This window comes from Uloborus diversus, chromosome 10, assembly GCF_026930045.1.
Source record: "Uloborus diversus isolate 005 chromosome 10, Udiv.v.3.1, whole genome shotgun sequence".
NCBI classification, from domain to species: domain Eukaryota; kingdom Metazoa; phylum Arthropoda; class Arachnida; order Araneae; family Uloboridae; genus Uloborus; species Uloborus diversus.
The window spans coordinates 102,096,914-102,116,751 of NC_072740.1; the positions used below are offsets into that span (position 1 = coordinate 102,096,914).

The 19,838-nt window shown below is 32.6% G+C and overlaps 1 protein-coding gene across 1 annotated transcript in view; it reads right to left on the reverse strand.

The window, feature by feature from the left end:
- Positions 1-205: 205 nt before the first annotated feature.
- LOC129231460 (complexin-like) overlaps positions 206-19,838 on the reverse strand; it is a 52,737-nt gene continuing 33,104 nt past the window's right edge. Inside the window, exons 4-5 of the mRNA XM_054865782.1 lie at positions 14,058-14,181; positions 206-1,690 (exon numbers count right to left, since the gene is read on the reverse strand). Coding sequence (XP_054721757.1) covers positions 1,617-1,690; positions 14,058-14,181 — 198 coding nt within the window. The 3' untranslated portion in view covers positions 206-1,616. The remainder of the gene's footprint in view (positions 1,691-14,057; positions 14,182-19,838) is intronic.

Here is a 19,838-nt window from a genome sequence, read left to right on the forward strand (position 1 = left end):
TATAATATTTTGGGAATGCGAAATATTTATACATATTACCTGCCAAATTTCATCAAAATCAAAAATGGTGCGGCACGAAAATTTTTGAAAATTTTATATTATATGGCCAACAATGATTTTTAGCAGTTCAAATTGATATACTTTTAACGATGTTGCAGAAGTAGAGATGTAACTCAAATGATTGAATTTTATCTGTAAAAAAACATCTTTATTTCATACACATAGATATGAAAAACAAAACTATGCAAAATCTGTGAAAGGTGGAGTTAAATTTTTCCATGAGCAGGTTTAACCTTCCTGAGTGAGTATTTTGATGTATATCAGAGAACAATGCTTTTAAACAACCGGGAATGTTTTTTCGTAGTTTTTTTTGTATCACAATTATAATTGCTGCAAGGATTGATATCGGGATGTCAGTGTTGTTTAACATGGAGTCTAAAAATTGTTAAATAGAAAATTTATGTACACCACTGATGTGCTATTGAAAACTATGGCAATGTAACTAATATTTATTACATTTATCTCATTCAAATTGTGCCACCAACAACATTTATGAACAGAAGCCGTGCACAAAACGCATTGGAATGCTGGCTTCAGAACAGAAGCAACAACAACAAAAATCCCATCACTCAGGCTTTGCGCCTGCGCTCTCTGCTTGTAGATGAATTGTTGAAAACAGAGCGCGTGCGCAAAAGGGCAGTGAAGAAGATCTCGTCACTGTCGCGACTGGTGGGAAACCAACATAAGACTTTTAAATGTCTTTGTTTAAACGAAAGAAAGCTCTGCTCTCTGATATGTTGAACTTTACAGAATCATAATATAAAAACTTGTAACAGCTCAAAAAGAACCACAGATTTTTTTTTAAAACAAATTAACAGTTTTCAACATCTTTTTCTCTCCACTGCTTTATAAAAACCATAATGTTTTCGTTGAAGTGCATATACATCAAGTTCTACAAATGTGCTGCATTTTACTTGCCCACAGCTCTTCATCGAACGTACATCTCAAACAAAAATAAAATTGCAAATTTCTTGTTATCAACTACATACATTAATTTCTATTTGTTTATTTTAGCAAAAAACTTTGATTCAAATTTAAAATCAGCATTTTGGTGGCTTCAGCTTTCTTTGCAATGATATCGTGTTTTGGCAGCTTTTTTAAAAAACGATTTACAAGATTGTCGCACCCACAATGCATTCTTAAATTACTTATTTTGAAAATATCAGCGAATGCTTTTAGCTCTCGGTTCTTTTTTCATATAAAAATGGTATTAAACGGATATATTTTCAAATATAAATTTTGGTAGCTTCAAATCTTCATGAACCGCTCGACTAAAATGTATCTGCTATTTACGATTTAGTTACATGAATGAACGCTTCTAGAACTAAACCAGTGATGTATCACAAGGTGAATTTTCAAATCTTCCAATTCTGGAAAGTTCACTGATGTATTAAATGTAAGGCAATGCTTATTTGATTCCTCCGCATTCTTAAACTGAAGAACGTGTGAAGCCAGTGGGTAAAAAAATATTTCCTCGTCCAAAAACACCGTTAACATTGTGACTAGACGAGTGTGTATGAGAAAAGAAAATGGGCACTTGATTTCGTTGCTGCCTTTCACTGAATCATACACTTACTCTCCAATGTTTGTCTAAGTTCACCTAGCTGAGCTTCAATTGTATTTTTCCAGCCTATAAAAGAAATAAATGGACCAGTTAGATTGATATTAACATTAATAAAATATTTTGCAAATTGAGTCAAGCTCGGATTTGGGTTCGTCATTAAGTGTGCCAATTGCGCAAAAATACTAAAAACATGTTTACACAGTCCGGCGCACTTTGTTAAACGACAAGTCCGTTCTCGTGAAAACACAGCAAATTTATTGACAAATATGTACGAAAAAATCGCAAACAGTTGCTAAAATATCAATAAGAATTAAGCAAGTACTATTAAACACTGTAAACATAACGATAAACATTTATCTACATCCAAATGCGCTAGCTAAAACACTAATAGTAGAGGGTCTATGGTAGAAAATATAGCCGGAAACTGCATTTTGTTACAAAAGCATGAAACTTGGCATGCATGTAGACAATGTCCTTACAAACATTTGTAGAAGGGGAGATATTTCAAAATCCCTCCCAAACCCCCCTGGCAGCCATTTTTGGTCAAAAATACAAAACAACCTTTACTTTTTATTTTCAGAAAAACACCCACTGTATCTTCTTTTGTGAGTTCTATTATGCTTACTAAAGGGTGAAAAGCCATCAAAATATGTCTTAACCTCCTAGTTTTCATAATAATTTCAAAAACTTTGATTTTTTTAAACGAAACTACTAACTAACGACTAATTAAAGTCTAACATTTTGGGAGGGGTTGTTTGAGAAATGTTTTTTTTATGCATTTTAAAGCACTATGTTAAAAAAAATCAATTCATTTATAGTAGAGCCCAATAATCCGAACTCCCGAAATTCGAAACATTAGAAATCCCGAACATATGTTTCAAAATTTACTGATAAAAACTGATTACAAAACTAAGAATAAAACTAGAAATAAACGTGCTGATGTGTGCATCACATGACTTCCTTTTACTCCAGTTTAATGTCCTTTCCCCATTACTGGCAATTAATGTGATTCAATGATTTACTCTCTAAACATCTCCAACAGTGGCCAAATTGAAACAGATTTTTTAAAAAAACCGCCAAATTTGTCGCCAAGTTGGTGATAAAACTTGGCGACCAAAAGACTGGCGATATATCGCCAAGTGTCCGCCAAATTATAACACCACTTGAGTTTACATCAAAATTAACAATGATTTCCCCCCAAATTGGGGCAAAAGATCCCTTTAGAAACACCCGAATGCAACCAAAAGGAGAGGTGCACAACTAGACCCCACTAGGAGTCTACGTACCAAATTTCAACTTTCTAGGACTTACCGTTCTTGAGTTATGCGACATACATATGCACATCCGCATATCCGCACATACACACATCCGCACACACGCACATCTGCACATACGCACATACATACATACGTACATACAGACGTCACGAGAAAATTCGTTGTAATTAACTCGGGAATCGTCATTATGGATATTTCGCGTGTCTATATGTTCTTATGCACATATCCACGTGTGGTCGAGTCGAAAAAAGAAAAAACACAATATTCCTTCTGGGGTGAGTAAAATGGAAATAAAGGTCGACTTTTGAATGAAAATGTTTTCGCGAATACAATACTTCCTTTTTTGTAAAAGAAAGTAAAAATCATAAACAAAGCCGGTAATTTTTTCAAAACTTGAAATAAACATTTGAATTGTTATTTAAGAATGAATAAAATACCTTGATTAGTTAAAACGAAATCGATTTTCATTATCGGCAAAAAAAAAAAAAAGAGAACTTCAAATACTTTTTTCGCAATTTTTTGGAAGTTTCATTCACATTCTGCTGTTTTATAAATCATATTTGCACTAGCAGAATGAGGGGGGGGGGGGGTACGGATATTTTGTTCATAGAACTCCAAAACTTATTATTAAAAGCTTTAAAACCAAGTTTAAGTTTTTTCTCTTTTCTCATTAGACGATTTCAAGCATTTGTTCTATGTCTTAAACGATGTAAGAGGACTAACATTAACTACAGCAATAAGAAGTTGAGTGCTATGTTAATAAAGCCAACAATATTGTTATTATTAATAAAATTATTATTTATTGAAATGTAACTCACTATTACAAAAACTACAACTAGAACTACAAAAAATTCTGAGTAAGTGATACGTACAATGATTATACAGAAGGTAATTTAAAACGTTTGAATTTACTAGTAATTTACACAGATACATAGCATTTTTCATTGCAATATTTACACATCGATGTGCAGATAAGTTTATTTTTGAAGCACCCACAAGTTATTTGAGAGCTGTTGTTTTTTACACTTGCATGACGTAAATTCAATTTAAGCACTTGAAACTACGGGTAAACTCAAACAAACAAGAACGTGCTTCTCATCAATTACTGTAAACCCTAATCATGATTTAAGTTCAGGCTTGATTTTTAAGCATACTGCCCCATTGATATCTACCTTGATAAGCATTAAATATAAGTTCCCTAAGAGCTTCAGCTGTGGGTGATAACTTCATCATTCATTTTTGTTTGCTGGTGGATAAACATTTTCTAGCTTCTTTTACGGACGGAAGTTACATGAAGACGAGTAGCAAAGATTTTTTTTTAGGTTGGGATAATATATAAAAATGCATCAATCAAGATAGTCTTTCCATCTTTTCCATATCGTCACTTTTCCCCGACCTGCAAAAAAAAAAAAAAAAGAGGTCGTGTCACATCCTGAGAATGAGTGGAACCCTCTTTGAGCAACTGTTTTTTGCTGACCAATTTTGTGAGCAAAATCTTGGACTAGTATTAGTCGAAAGTGTTTTTCAGCTACAAATTCAAGCTCCATCTTCTTTCTCCCTTTTTTTGTGCCGCTCATGAAAACATGATATGCCTAAAATGATAGCGGGGGCCAACAGCTCTTACTCATATGCTTCTGTATCCTCTTTCTGCAGCATCCAAAACATGTACGAAGATCCTACAATCAGCTTCCTCGTGATTTGACGGAGCTAGAGCTGTTGTATTCAATGAAAATCACTGTCGAATCATTACGAGCATAACAAGATGGTATAGGCAGTACAATCATGAAAAACAACTCTGTCTTCTTATCTGCATTCCGGAGGAAACTGATCCAGTTCTCAGGAAGCAAACCATTTTCTCCAAAATGATATCTTTCTCCTATTCCTCTTATATGTTTTGCATCTGTATCCTGAATAGACTTCAGATACTCTAGCAAAAAAATTTCGGTCCAAGGTCGTTTCATGTGAACAATGAAACAACCATCATAGACAATAGCATCACAATGTATCTCTGCACTTATTCTAAAAAAAATTGGCATTCATCATTTTCATCTTCAGCAACCCTTCTCAACTCGTTTCCGTCTTCTCTCGAGTAGTCTTCTTCATCAGTAGGAATACTACTGATTACTTAATTCATTGAGCAGCAATATTAATGACTAGACTTATTTCCCGTTCAAGGAGTTTCATTTATTGAAATCGATGGAGGGTGAGGTTGATTTTCATAGAGGAGAAATTCATCCAGGTTTAAATGTACAATATTGCAAATAATGAAAAGCTTTGAAAATGAATCTGTATCGAATTTTAATCTTTTCATTAAACAGACTTACTGGTTTTTCTGTAAAAATGATAGACTAAAAAGTTTTTTTTCTACCCGTGAATATGAAGTGATTTTTGAGTCACAATTCTTTTCTCTATGAATGTGTTGAAACTTTTTTTCCCAACTTGCCCAATCTTCATGAGTTGCTCTACATTGTCTTTGTCTACTTCTATATTCGTCTCTAATGAGAACAATTCTTTCGATGTTTCTAAAAATGGATTTCCATGTTCAGCTGTTTCTCTTCAAGGCCTGACTCATCAAGACCTTTTTTGACAACAGGCTTTGGAAACTTAACATTTCTTCATTGCGCATATACAGCGTTTCTTTAAACGAGTCGAGGTGTAACTTTTTCAAAATGTGTACCTAAATCGATAACTTTAAGATCAACCAACGTCCATCTACTTAACGCAGTTGGATCTGTGATAAACCAATTACACCCCCGTTTCCTTTCACCATCGCATTATTTTGCTTGTAAGCATGGTTCAATTTAACTACAGAAGACACGTTCATTGTCTTTTTTACAACGAACGATGCCAACGATCGATGCCTTTGTGTACATCTGGAAGGTTTGTGGATTAAAGAAGAAGATGTTTTACGAAAACTGGTTACCATCGAGCATAGTTACTAAAAAGTATATGTAGATCGTTTAGAATAGCGATAAAATGCGAAAAAACACAGAATCAACTCCTTCAAAGTTTCAGTAAAGATATTAAAGTTGGTTAAAAGCTGTGATCTATTCAACATTAACATTAAAAGCCCCAGCTTTAATACGGTGCTCCAAAATTTGAACATTGGGAGATGGTGCTTTCTTTCTCAGATTTTTAAGTTATAAAAACTTATCTGTCAAAAATGTCTCCATTGCATCGATGTGAATCTTTTTGTAAGAAGTAGTTAGAGACATTTTATTATACACTTCAGGTATGTTTTTTTTTCTCATAAAATGAGTAAAAGCTTACTAGTGATCAATCGGGTAACGGCGAATTAACAACAGCAACAATAGTAATAATAATAATAAGAAGAAGAAATTTAAAATTCAAACTTTAAATTTGTTTCTATTAGAAATATGTTGTCTTGACATTAATTTCCTTCATTTTCCTTCAAGTCCTCATTCTCTTATACCCTTTGGAAATAGTTTCGATTATGCATGCTCAGTCATAAAAAACGAGGTGCATCATGGCTGGATAATAATTGGATAGTTCGAAAAATTAGAGTTCGGATAACTGGAACCATACTTTGATACAACCCTAATTAAATGTATCTTTAAATTCAGAAATCAGTAATTAGGGTGGAAAATTAACGTCTGAGAATTTATAATTTAAAAATAACGATTTTCAAAAAAAAAAAAAAAAAAACACATTTTTTGAAGTTATTTCTCAAATTAGACGTTTAATGGAGCTTTAAACGGTAAAAAAATATAATTAACATCCATGGAGTAATACAACCAATGATTTAAAAAATTATAATTTTTTTTTTAAATCCCCATTTTTGGTTTTGGACCAAAAATAGCCGCTAGGGGGGTTTAGGAGGGGATTTTAGAATGTCTCCCCTTCCTAAAATATTTGTATGAACAATATCTACAAATATGCCAAGTTTCAAAATTTTATCACAAAATGCAGTTTCTTTCCCCGTAGCCCCCCGATTATAACTCAAAATCACAGTGGCTTCGCAACAACAGAGCCAAAATAAGCTATCCAGCAAGCAGCTGACTGTCAACAGACTGACTGACATCGACTGACACAGCTGCTATTTATATATACTTTCAAAAGATGCATCATAAGTTTCCAGTGAATTTTAGAAGTTTCTGAACTGTTGTCATACGTTCTATTTATCTGTTAAGTTTGAAATCCAATAGTTATACGGTCACTTCGAAACGTCGCAAAGCTTGGCGGCATTTGGCGTTTTTTCACCTAATTTAGTGCCAAAATAAGTCGTGGAAAAGGACGGTAATTTAGCGATATCTCTTAAATTCTCGCCAATTCCATTGGCGAATGTTAAATGGTGCATAACATAACAAGCAAAATCAACATACAAGTAAAGTTTCAAGAAGGAAGGTAATTTTGAGTGAAAATTAACAGAACAAACGCTAAATTTAGCAAGATTACAACAATTTAAGCACATAAAGGCATAAAAATAATACAACAAAATTTGTAACAATATATTGCTCACTAGAAGATCGCCAAAATTGTCCAGCAACCGAAACTGCTATTCAGGTGAAAATAAGAGTGTCTGTCACCAGAGTTGGTGAAAACTCTGGCTGTTGTTCCGCTGAATGGACAACCAGCTAGAGTTTTCTACTAAGGGAGTATCATTCACTCATAACAGTCCTTGTATGTGTTTTACATTGTAAATGTAGAATGCTAGTGGTGTAAATCACTTATAATATTGCTTCAAATCAAGTTACAAGAAATCTTTAGTGAAAGTTGATGAATAATTTAAAAAAAAAAAAGAAAGTACAAAGTCCCGATTATCAGCGAACAGATTATCAGCGACCTTTCTCACTTTCGAAAAAAAAAAAAAAAAAAGAAAAAAAGAAAAAGAAAAAAAAAAAATTGCGACCGGGAAGGACAAAAAAGTTTTTTTTTCGGCAACGATTAACGATGCAGATAAATGCACTCATTTTAATTTAACAAGTACAAAATTTGCTTTTAGACATTCCTATTTTTTTCTACCTCTTCCCTTCCAATGACATCAAACCTTCTGAAGTCACAGAAATCTGACTTGTTGAAACCTTATTTTTTGATCTACACTACTTATTGCTTCAGATCTTCGTTGCTTACTGATTTTCAGATCCACCCTTCTTATTGTATTTTAAATCTACATAACTTACACTCGTAAACGAGTGACCAGAGCTGTCTTTAAAAATTTCTCCTCCCCTACCCTGCCTTTTTCATGTAACCTAATTTGATCAGTTACAGTTAATCTATTTGCTTGCTTATGTGTGTAATTTCTGTTTGCAATAATGAGCGATTCTTTTTTAGCGCTTACATGCATTTTTACATACACTGTTATCATTTCAGTCATAGTTTAAATGTTTGTGAGTGTTATCGAGGGCATCGTCCCCATACCCTACAAGAACTGAAAAGGAGAATCATCGAAGAGGTGAACGCCATTCCGATTCAGATGTGCCAAAACGCAACCAGAAGCTTCCAAAATCGGCTATATCAGTGCATTGCTACTGGAGGCCGCCATCTTGCAGATATCGTTTTTAATTGCTAATGTAAAAAAACTGTTTGAAGTACCAAAGGTAATAAAAAAAATTCCAATCCTCTACATTTAAAAGCATTTTATTTATTGCTCTCCAGAATGAGGGCATACCTTTCGCCGCACCCTGTATATTAGTTAATAATTTATTTATTCATTAGTTTATTGTTTCATTACCTTTACATTTATTGATTGATCCTTTTATTTACTCATTATTAGCTCAAAAAATATTTTTTACGATCGAGTAGGAAATATTTAATTTTTCACTTTCTTCCATGAAGAATCTCCACTATTTTCTTGAAAACACAAATTTAGTGACAAAAATTTAAAATAATGTTTCAATGCAAGTTTTAATAAAAAAAATATATATTGTTCTTTTTTTATGTACGGCAACTTTAAAAATTAATTTCTAGTTTGCTCATTTTGAAAAAGCAGTCCATCTTAACTATTTTACTTTGCTCCACATTCCCTTACATCACATGTTGGTTTTTGTACTGACAAAATTGCTCTTCTGTTGCTGAATAAAAAATTGCGTGAATGCTTTTCACTAATAATTCGACCCTAACAGAAGTCGGAATAGTTTTTCATGGTCGTAGTTTCACATCTTTTTCTTTTTTTACTTGTCTAGTGGAAACAAAAACAATTAAAATAATTTTAAGATATCTATATTTGTTTCGGTGAGTCATTTAACCGAAAAACTTAATTACCGCATTATCTCATTTGCATTTGCATTTTTTTTTTTTTTTTTTTGTTGATTGGACTAGTGGAATTAAAAGTAATTTTGAGACTTTTGAATCTTTATTTGAATATGTAATTTGTCCTAGAAACTTAATTACCGGAAAAAATGAAATGAAATTTATTTTTTCCTGAAAAAAGTTCTCGTTGGCCGTCTCTTGGAAGAAAAAAAAAATTTCAAAGGAAAAAAAAATGTTTTTTGCATTTGTAAATAAATATGTTTCGTTACTTTTATTTTATTTTATTTTATTATTGTTATTATTATTATTTTTGGAGGTAAAAAGAATGATAGAATAATTCATTTAATCGATTAGGAATTAATTTCTTCTTTCAGAAATGTCTAGAAGAAGACCGATCTTATTTCGGATTTAATAAGTGGAGATGATATTGATTCACCGCATAATTTTTAGCCTGAGTGAAATAGCGGGAAGCCGGGAGAATAAGTTTCCTTTTTTAAATCTTCTTCTTCCGTCGCAGCAAGGAGAAAATAATTCTGGAAAGACATTTATTTTGGACTTGTTGAGTGCATTGGCTTATTCTGCATACTTTCAGGATAACAGATGCGTAAAGAATAGCAGGAAGAATTGTATGAAAACTTTTTCTCTTTTTCGTTGTCCAAATATAATTTCACAATATTCTTACTCACAAACAATGTTATCTTTTATGTTTTAACTTATAATTTTCACTTATTATTGTCACCGGACTAATCGCCTTTTCACAAATACTTTCGTTATTCATTGAAAAATATCCCAAAGGAAATTTTTCAAAAGATATCGAAGAATTAAGTTTTATATTTGATTTGTCATTGTGAAGATCATCTGAAATGTTTCAAGTATAAACAAATATTTTTCAGTAGAATTGAAAAAAGAAATCTGAACTTATAAGCTTAAAATCTTTTTAAAGGCATCGGTCAAATGAAAATATATTGTTTCGAAGCACGTTTCGTCAATCTTGAAAATAAAAAAATACACAAGGTCAATTTTCGAAATTTTTGCCATGAAAAGTATAAAATTTAATCAATTAGTGTTTTAACTAGTTAAAGTAAACACTCAGTTTTGGTATTTTCTTCAAAAAAATAGAAAAGCAATCCGATATTAATGTTTTATCTGACAATAATTCTGTTATAGGGCATTCCCGAAAACTCAGCGCTCGATAACCCTGAAGAATCCTGAAAACTCGACCGTACTCTGTCAGGACGAAAAAAAAAAATCTGCGGGAGATGCGAGAGCATTCTCGACAACCTCGTATTTTCACGAACACAGTTACTTTTCGGTTCACATTGGGCAAAATTTTCAGGACTCTACTGTATAGCAAAAATAACTACTAATTGCAAACATGTGCTATCAAAGATTTTTGTATCATAAGTGGCATCTGCAATGAAACGTAAAAAAACATAAACTAGAAAAATATCCACTAATGTGCGCTTGTTGATTTTTCAGCTCTTCTGATGAAATACAGAGTATTCTTATACTTTCTAGATGAAGTAAATAATTTTAGTTTTAACTCAATCACTATTATAACATAGTACAGCGTGAGAAGTATCATCCTGTAAATGAAAATACGTGTTTCTTGTATATTTTTGACTTAGAATCACGAATCGATAATTATGTTTAACTGAAAATCACGAATCTATAAGTATTTTTTACTGAAAATCACGATTCTGTATTTTTTTTTATTTATCATTCACCCTTTTGCCGAAATACACATTCTACTTTCTTCTCTTATATTGTTTCTTTTCTTTTTCTTTTTTTTATTTTCGGAAATTTCTTTCTTTTTTTCTCTTTTTGATAAATTTTTAGCGCCTCCGAGAAAAAAAACTCCATTTCTGACGTCAAAAATATTTCACACGAATCACTTGTGAATTCGCAATGTGCCTTTCTTCCACCACTGCACATTAAATTCGATGTTTGAAAATATGTGTAAATGTTCTGACTTGAGAAGGAGTGTCTTTCTGATTTCTCCAAAACAAATCCAAGAATTTAAGTGAGGCAAAGGTTAAAAAAAGGGGATTTTTTATTGGCCCACAAGTTAAAGCAATCTTTAATGGTGAATAGTTTTAAATAAATATTACATTACGACTTTAATTATGTTTTACATAAGTGATGTAAAGACAGCAGTTCAATGACGATGAAAATAGCAATGATACATTTAAATACGATTGGTTATTGTTTCTTGTATGTAAATGCGTACATAGCTAAATCCAATGCTTAGGGTTTAGTATGTATTCAAACTTATAATCCTATGAACCGACGTGCATAATGCTCAATTAGTTTGCATAAATGAGACAGTTCTACGCTTGCACCTGCACTTAAATACCGGACTTTTAGACTTTGGCTTTAAATATTAATATATTCAAATAGAAGGAGCCATCATGTATTATAATATGAAGTATTAACTTTCTAAAAAGTTTTCTTAAACACTGTTAAAATCGCGGGTTGCTTATGGCACTCCTTAGGGTGAAACGTTCTAGCATAAATGGCTCTGAAAGGTGCTATTTGGCTCTCCGTGTCTTCTAAGGGTGTTTTAGGGAACTAAATGGTACCATAGTGGTGTCATAAGGAGCTAACTGACACCCTTAGGGGAGTTCTGCTTGTAGGGGAGGGTGAGGCATGATGATATAGCGGGGCAATAGGAGATACTGAAGCTCCTCACTAGGTGGGTGCTGATATCTATCGATAGAGTAGTCAAGTAATTGCGGTGGGAGAAAGAGAAATCACATTGGTCGAATCAACCAGGTTGTGCGCTGTGTGCACATTTGCAACATATAAAGTTTTTCTCTCAATTTTCATGCGTTTTGCAGTGCTCTTATTTTGTTGGATAATCTTTCCAAGTTTAGTTTGGTGAATACGATTTTACGAATCTTTTTTACTATCGTATAATCGTAATCCAGAACTCAAAAGGATACATTTAGAATGATTTAATGTAATTTTATTTATAACTTAAACTCGATTAGACAGAGAACACGCCAAATGGCGTCAGTGGTGCAAGACGAAATATTTTAAAAGGGGCATTATAAGATACTATCTCATCTTACCCACATACATTGCAATTTGTGTTTTATTCTGTTCAGATTTCTTAAGATGGTGAGACCCAACCAAAAGAAGATGAATTTCCTCCTGTACTTATGATGTATCACGGCTACACTTTATAGAAAAGTAAAAGAAGCTAAAACACAGACGAGTTCTTAAGGTTTCGACAGCAGGAAAATTTTATTCAAATAAAGAAACCACAAGTATAGATCTAGTTAAGCCTTTGGGCTCAATGAAAACTTTAATTTCTTCAGAAGAAGCAGACCTTCTTTAGGACTGAAAGAAATGACCTTCTTGTGGTGGAGACTGAAAAGAACGGTAGAAAATAAAAAAATTAAGCAGAGAGAGGAGAAGAAAACTAAAAAAAAAAATAAGCAGAAAGAATTTTAGGAAATGGAAAACTTAATCAGGAAAAGGAGAAGAAAGTGGGAAAATCTAAGCAGAGAGAGGAGAGGAAAATAGAAAATCTAAGCAGGAAGAGGAGAAGATCGAGGAAAATTGAAATTTTTCATTGACCCCATCAACTAGTATAGCAACGAAAATTGGCCAAACGAAAGATAAAAACAAAAGAATGAAGACTGAAAAATCAAAACCAAAAACTGTACTCAAAGGGAAGCGAAATGATTCTTCACCGTCGTCTGAGCCTTCTGATGTCGAATTAGTGTGAATATTTATATTCCCAATCGACAGAAGAATGAATAAGGTGCTTGTGCGAATGTAACAAATAGGCCCATTGTTCGTGTGCAGGAGAGGAGGATGAGGACGATGAAGCTATTTATCTTTGCGACTTATGCAAACACTGAATCTCATCTTACCCCACCTGGTGGGAATGATGAAATTTTGACTCATCAAATTAAAACATGCATCAAAACTTTTCTATTGGAAATAGGATATTGAGTCAAATTTCATACTTTTATAATACGTGAGAGATAATAAACACATAGTTTTCGAGATTATTTAAGAGTTTGGTTTTTTACCACAACTCTTTTTTGGTTAAGTATCTCATCTTGGTCCACCCTCCCTTACTACTATGTTTCACCCTAAAAGGTACCATATGCAACCCGTAATTTTAAGTGTATTAAAAAAATTCCGATTTATACGCATTGCGGAGGACGTGATCGAACGGTCACACCAACAACGTGTGCACATCATTATTTTTCAAGAACAAAATTTTTTTTTAAAAGTTGATACTGGCTCTTTATATTCAAATATACAGGGTGTCCTGAAAAAGACTGACTGTTTTCAAAAATTTATAACGGGAAAATGGTTAATGATAAAAAAATAATTTTTGCGAAAATTCATGTGGTGACCGTAAGTTTCGTCCCCCAGAGTTACAAATTTTAGTTCAAACTTTTTTCAATAGATGGCGCTGCAAATAATAAGCCTATAAGTCAAAATAAATTATTGGAATTCACCGATTTTTCCTCCGATTTCTACACGTGGTTGCAGCCGGCGGCGGCGGCAGGCATTTTGAAAATATTGTTGTGTAATTTTGTTTATTAAAAACTTTTTTCGAAAAACTATGATGTAATTTGTTTTTCTTAGATTTACGGTCTTACAATCTGCAGCGCGATCTATTTAAAAATTCTTGAACTAAAATTTGGAACTTTGGGGGACGAAATTTACGGCCCACCACATGAATTTTCTGCAAAAATTATTTTTTTTATCATTAACCATTCTCCTGTTACAAATTTTTGAAAACACTCAGTCTTTTTCAGGACTATCACAATAAAGAGCCAAAGTTTAAAATTCCGGGAAATAAATGCAACTGTGTGTGTAAAAATGACACACACATGCAAGTTTATTGAGCAATAAGCCCCTATAACATTTCCCTGTCAGAAACCAAAAGGCAATTAATTCTAATATTAGCAACTTACGCGTAAAGTCATCCAAATCTTCGGCTTCTATTTCTGCTGGTGTTTTCTTTTTCCGGTTCAAACTGCTACTCTCGGGAACTGGCTCCTCTTCTTCTTCCACTTCTTCTTTTTTCTTAATACCGTACTAGAAAGGAAAGACGAAGAAAATACTTCATTCATTGCCTCCAATCAAACAATGAAGTAGCAATTGCTAAGCAAGGCAAATGGTACGGAAGAATCAATTCTATGATCTTAGATCCATTTTCTCACTACTTGATGTGGCGAAGAAGAAATTGCTGCAGAGATAAAACACAATCATCCCTAATCTGGCTTTTTATAGCTTTATATATTCCAGAAATTCCACGGAAAAGCAATTTTACCAAGCCATGTCTTTTTTTCCTTATTAGTTTTTTCGATTAATCTTGGGAAGGGGGTATTGATTTAATACAAGTCTCTCCGAGATAATTAATATTTTTTTCATCTTACATTTTTTATGCGTTATTCATGTGCGCTGTGATTTTATAAAAATTGCTCAATCAAAACAAGTCAAACTATGTTTTAATGTTGGAAAATGGAAAGTATTTCTGCTCTGTGTGTGCATAAAGTTTGTAATTTGATTTGCTTCGAACATGCTGCTTTTTTTCCCTTCTCTTTTTTAGATAGAATATTTTGTTATATTATTTAATAGTTTATGTGAAAAATTATCGCAAATTCTTTGTGATCAACTATGAATAAAACTAATAATCTAATTGAATGGCGCATGAATTTTGCTTTTCTGCTTTATTTTTAAATGAATTTAATTCGATTATTATTTTATCCATTACTTTATAGCTTTTCTTTAATTTTAAGGGTACTTCTTATGAGTAATTTTTTGTTTAAGAGAACAAGATTAATATGCAATTATAACGATATAAAATATTATATTTTCTTACAACGAAATGAAAACTGATTTTTTTTTTTAAGGAAAAGTATATAGTTGGTTAAACATTCTGCTTAATTCGTTTATTTTTGACCTGATTTTATTCAGGCTTTTTATTTTATCCTTTGTTAAATAATAAAGCTAACAAATTATGGAATATTTCTAAAAAACCTACCTATGAGAGATTTTTATTATTTTTTATTTTGACTCGCATCAGCAACAGACTTTTTCGTTTCAGCTTTGGTCTCTAAACTGGTTTTAGATGTTCCTAATAACCATAACCTTGTATTAACTGGTTTGAAGTACATTGTACATAAACACACTTCAATACTTAAAATACAACACCAACTGGAAAAAGTCGCAGACCGTCAAATTTGGCTTAGTCAGAGGACAACTAAGATTCGTAAATGATCAAATTTCAAAGTATTTTTGTGTAGAAAGCGGAGGGGAAATCATCAGTGAATTACAAAAAATAAATAAATAAATAAATAAATAAATAAATAAATAAAAATAGATAAATAAAATAAAATAAAAAAATGAATGGGAAGGAAACTTTGACACTTAATTGAATTTTTGAATTTAAATAAAAATGCGCAGAAAATGTGTATGATTTCCGTTATTACGTGATACTTCGCGTTGATTTACGTGATAGAAAAATGATCAAAACAATAGACAAGAAAAATGATCAAAAATTCAGTGTAGTAAGATGCGAATAAACTTAAACAATGTGAATAAGACCCAAATTGTTAAGGAGATTAGCAGCTGTTTCAAGGTAAAGCCTATTTATGAGTGAAATGCATAAATGAATTGATCATTTGATGTTGAACAGTTTCCTGGAAAAAATTGTATTATTTTATAAAAATTTCAAGCTTTATGCAACTTTTATGTTCAATAAATATTGTTTTTCATTACATCGAAATTTTGAAACAACCAAAACGAATACTAAATTTGCTTTATTAATTTGAATATTTGGAGTTTAAACTTCATGAACATTCAAGAGTTGTATAGAATCCTTTTTTGAATGTTTTAAGAGAATTTCGATGAGTGACTTGATCATGTCTTTCAACACTGCAAGGTTCAACACAAGAACAATTGAACCCATTTACATAAAAATAACTAAAAATAAAAACAGAGGAAGCTAAATGCAAAACAGAAGAATTAATCTCTCTAAAAATGTTATCTTAAGTTTGTTGATAGTTTCTTATATGCCGAAAATGGTTCTTCCTTACAAAAAATAAATGAATAAATAAAAAGAGAAAGAAGAAAAGGATGAAAAAAAAAAGAAACAAGGGGAAACAAGAAAAAGAGAGGAAGGAAAAATAGAACAGAATAATTCAATAAACAAAGGTTTCATGTAAAATTTATTTACAGTATATTAAAACTCTTTCTTCACTAAAGACAAAATACACTGTAGGATAATGCTTTTAAAAAAACTCTTTTAAAAAGCTTTAAAAAAAAGGTGCATATTCTTAAAATTATTTGTACGGGAGCAATTTTCATTTCAGTTAAATTAAAGGGCATTCCAACATGGCAATAGTTTTCCGGAAATCAGAAAAGTGAAGAATTACATGCTGCATAGTAGATTATGTTAAAGTACTTACAGACTAGCTAATGATTCTAACAATGGTTCATCGTTAAGTACATCTCAAAATCCGTACTCATTTATACGAAGCTACGTCTCACCTTCTCACAAATGGATTACTAGGTAAGCTTCCGGAAACCAAAACCACGAAATCTTCTCTTCAAGATCCTCAACCGAACCTAACCTTCCCCGTCTGTAGGATTATTGGGTTGCTGATGAACAATTCGTCTTGGAAGGGTGATTGAAAGGGATAAGAGAAACACGAGCTCTTGTTGAAACTTTTTGATTAACTTTATTTTTACAGCCTCTACAAGAGTGTTCCACGTTTTTGAAAATTGGAAATACGAATGAAATAGTCAAAAGAATTTTAACGCTTTGTATTTTAAGTAAAAGGTTAGCATGATAGAAAACGGAAAGAAAGAAGTGATTGGAATTTTTATAACATTCTTTTTGAATGTTTTGTTAGGTTTTTTTTTTTTTTTTTTGAATACAAAATTTCAAACATACTGAGTGGTCTAAATCAAAACCGTCAACATCTCTCCCCCCCCTGCCATCTTCCATTTGAATATTACCAGGAAACCGTACGATGGTGTGATAATGAAATTTTTTCATTAGAAAGCAATCAAACGAGCATAGTAAAACATGCTTACGGATGTATAAATTACTTGCCTTTGTGTCCCCGTAATCGAAATATAAAGTCTTAAAGCCTGCCTAAATTTTAAGAAAAGTCGCCAAAATTAGCGAGCTTCTACGAGTAATGCAAGACACCTTTCACACACTTTGCAGATGGATGTCCTGCAGCGTGCTGACGGTGAAAGCGACGGTGATTTTCATGATGATAATCATATAACAATGAAAATAAAGTATATTGAAATCTATGTAAAAACTAATACAAGGTATAAATATTGATATTTTGCAGTAAGTTACCGCCCCTAAGCCAGGGCTGAAGCCAGAACCACATGCAATTTACCAGACAGCCCGGTTATCACACCCAGAGACTGCAGTTTCGTTCTTATTAGAACCCTTCAGTCAGGATTAGTGAATAACCGAGCCGGAGGCAGATGTCATCTCATTGAAGCTGAGAGCGCCAAGGAAACTGTTATTTTATCTACCAGTCAAAGCCCTTGGTGCTGTTTCTGAACGAAGCCAGCTGAAGAATCTATTATCTATTTTCTTTTGGTTACAAGAAAACGAAAGTCTATAAAGAGATGTAGAAAGTTTAGAGGAACCTTTCATTCCTTTGAACGCAAGCAGTTTCAATTGAAAAGCCAGTACGTCGAGGAAATACAAACACATAAGTGAAACAAAGCCTTGATATCTTTACCATCTTACACTTTGTTTAAATCTAATAAAAGAATGAACTCATTCATTAGATATTCAGCTCAGGAAACAAATTCAAATTACAGCCAAACCCACCTAAATTTATTTTACAAACTGTAGTCTTTCCTTATTTATCACACAGAGCTTAATTAAATTCAAAAGCGCCGTTTCGAAATTTTGGAAACAATTGAATCTCATGGAGTTTCTTTATCTAAAAAGAGAAATGCCGTTTACTAAGTTGCTTTTCTTTTGTAGTAAGACGTTTTTTAAGAATTTTCCATAGATCAATAGTTCTTAGATCAATATCAAACAATATGAATGCTGTTTATGAGTTAAGTTAGTAACAGACTCTCAATTTATAAATACTTCAAAATTATTCTTTGGGGACACGAAGATATAAAACCCTAACATCAGAGCTATTTTTAACTATACTGTAAAAACGATTAAGAAACGTTCCTGGAAAGTAATGGGCAGCTGATGTGCCCAATATCTGCCAGCAACATATCTTGCAAATTCCAGGAACTTTTTCCGCTAAAATTCAGTAACCTTCCTGATATTATCCTGGAAGCCTCCTGAAAAATTCAGAAATCTTCCCGTTTAAAACCAGTCGTAGAAATAATATCTTGGCATCATTCTGATTTATCAAGGAAGTTAAAAGAGCATTATTGCAAACATGGCCAAAGCTATGCCAGAATTGCAAGTAAGTGACGAGAATTTTACCTGCCTGCAAATCTTGCAAAGCAATGCAGTTTACACTTTTTCGCTCCTTTGGGGAGTTTAATTAGCATGGACGGGCCTTACTTGAAGTAAAGCCGATACACTATATATATACGCTCAATTAATCTTTAAACTGGGAGCTAAAAATATTTTTCACAACAGTGAAAAGTCTGCATTCTTGCGACTTGTAGCAATTCAAGAAACTTTTTGTTAAGAATACTTAATTTTTCCAGGAAGTGGATAAAAACCATTAAAATCCCGAAACGTGACACGGAAATATACCCAGTAACGTTTCGGAATTTTTTACAGTGTAATAAGCATGCCCATAATCTTTTAAAACAAATCGAAAAAAGTCAAAGTGTTAATATGAAGTTATTCATCATAAAAAGGAAAACTTGAATCAATGTGAAAAGTCATCATATAAGGCAGGGATTCTCAAACTTATTCGATTCGCGGCACCTATTGAAAAATAAGAATTTTCTCACGGCACCCTAACCCATCTCTATTATAATTATGTTCAAAATTATTCTTTTGCGGTACGAAGAAATAAAACACCAACATCAGAGCTATTTTTAACCAGCAAGAAAGACCATAATCTTTTAAAACAAACCGAAAAAATCAATTGGTTCAATTTGAAGCTATTCATTATAGAAAGGAAAGCTTGATATAATGTAAAAAGTTATCATAAAAGGCAGCGGTTCCCAAACTTTTTCGACTCGTGGCACCAGTTGAGTAATTAGTTTTCTCACGGCACCCTAACATATATCTATCATATAATTATATATTGATTCAATGAACAGTTCGAGGTACCGTTTGCTTCTCCCTACGGCACTCACTTTGTTAACCCCTGGTATAAGGTACTGAGAAACATTTCTTACGTAAACAGACGTGGAAAGTATTGAAATTCTAAACAAGGTTTGTTTGTGGCACAACAAAAATTTTCATGGTAATACAGTTCGTACGGTTAAAGTTGATGATTTTTAGTAGAAGATTAAATCAAAATAATCAATAGTATTTTATAAATCAGATCATTGGCTTCCAGCAAAACTTTTAGCGGACACTCTAATTTTAAGGAAAAACTACTCGGGGTCCATGAAATATTGAATGTTTATTAGTAGGGGGGCATACTACATTCCGTGGGAAATTTCGTGAGGAAATTGTGAGACCAATTTTATTATATTCCTTATGGCCTGTGTAACTATGCCTCACCGGGTGTTTTGCTTGAATTTGTGTCAGACGGCCTGTATGACGTCATCAATCCAAG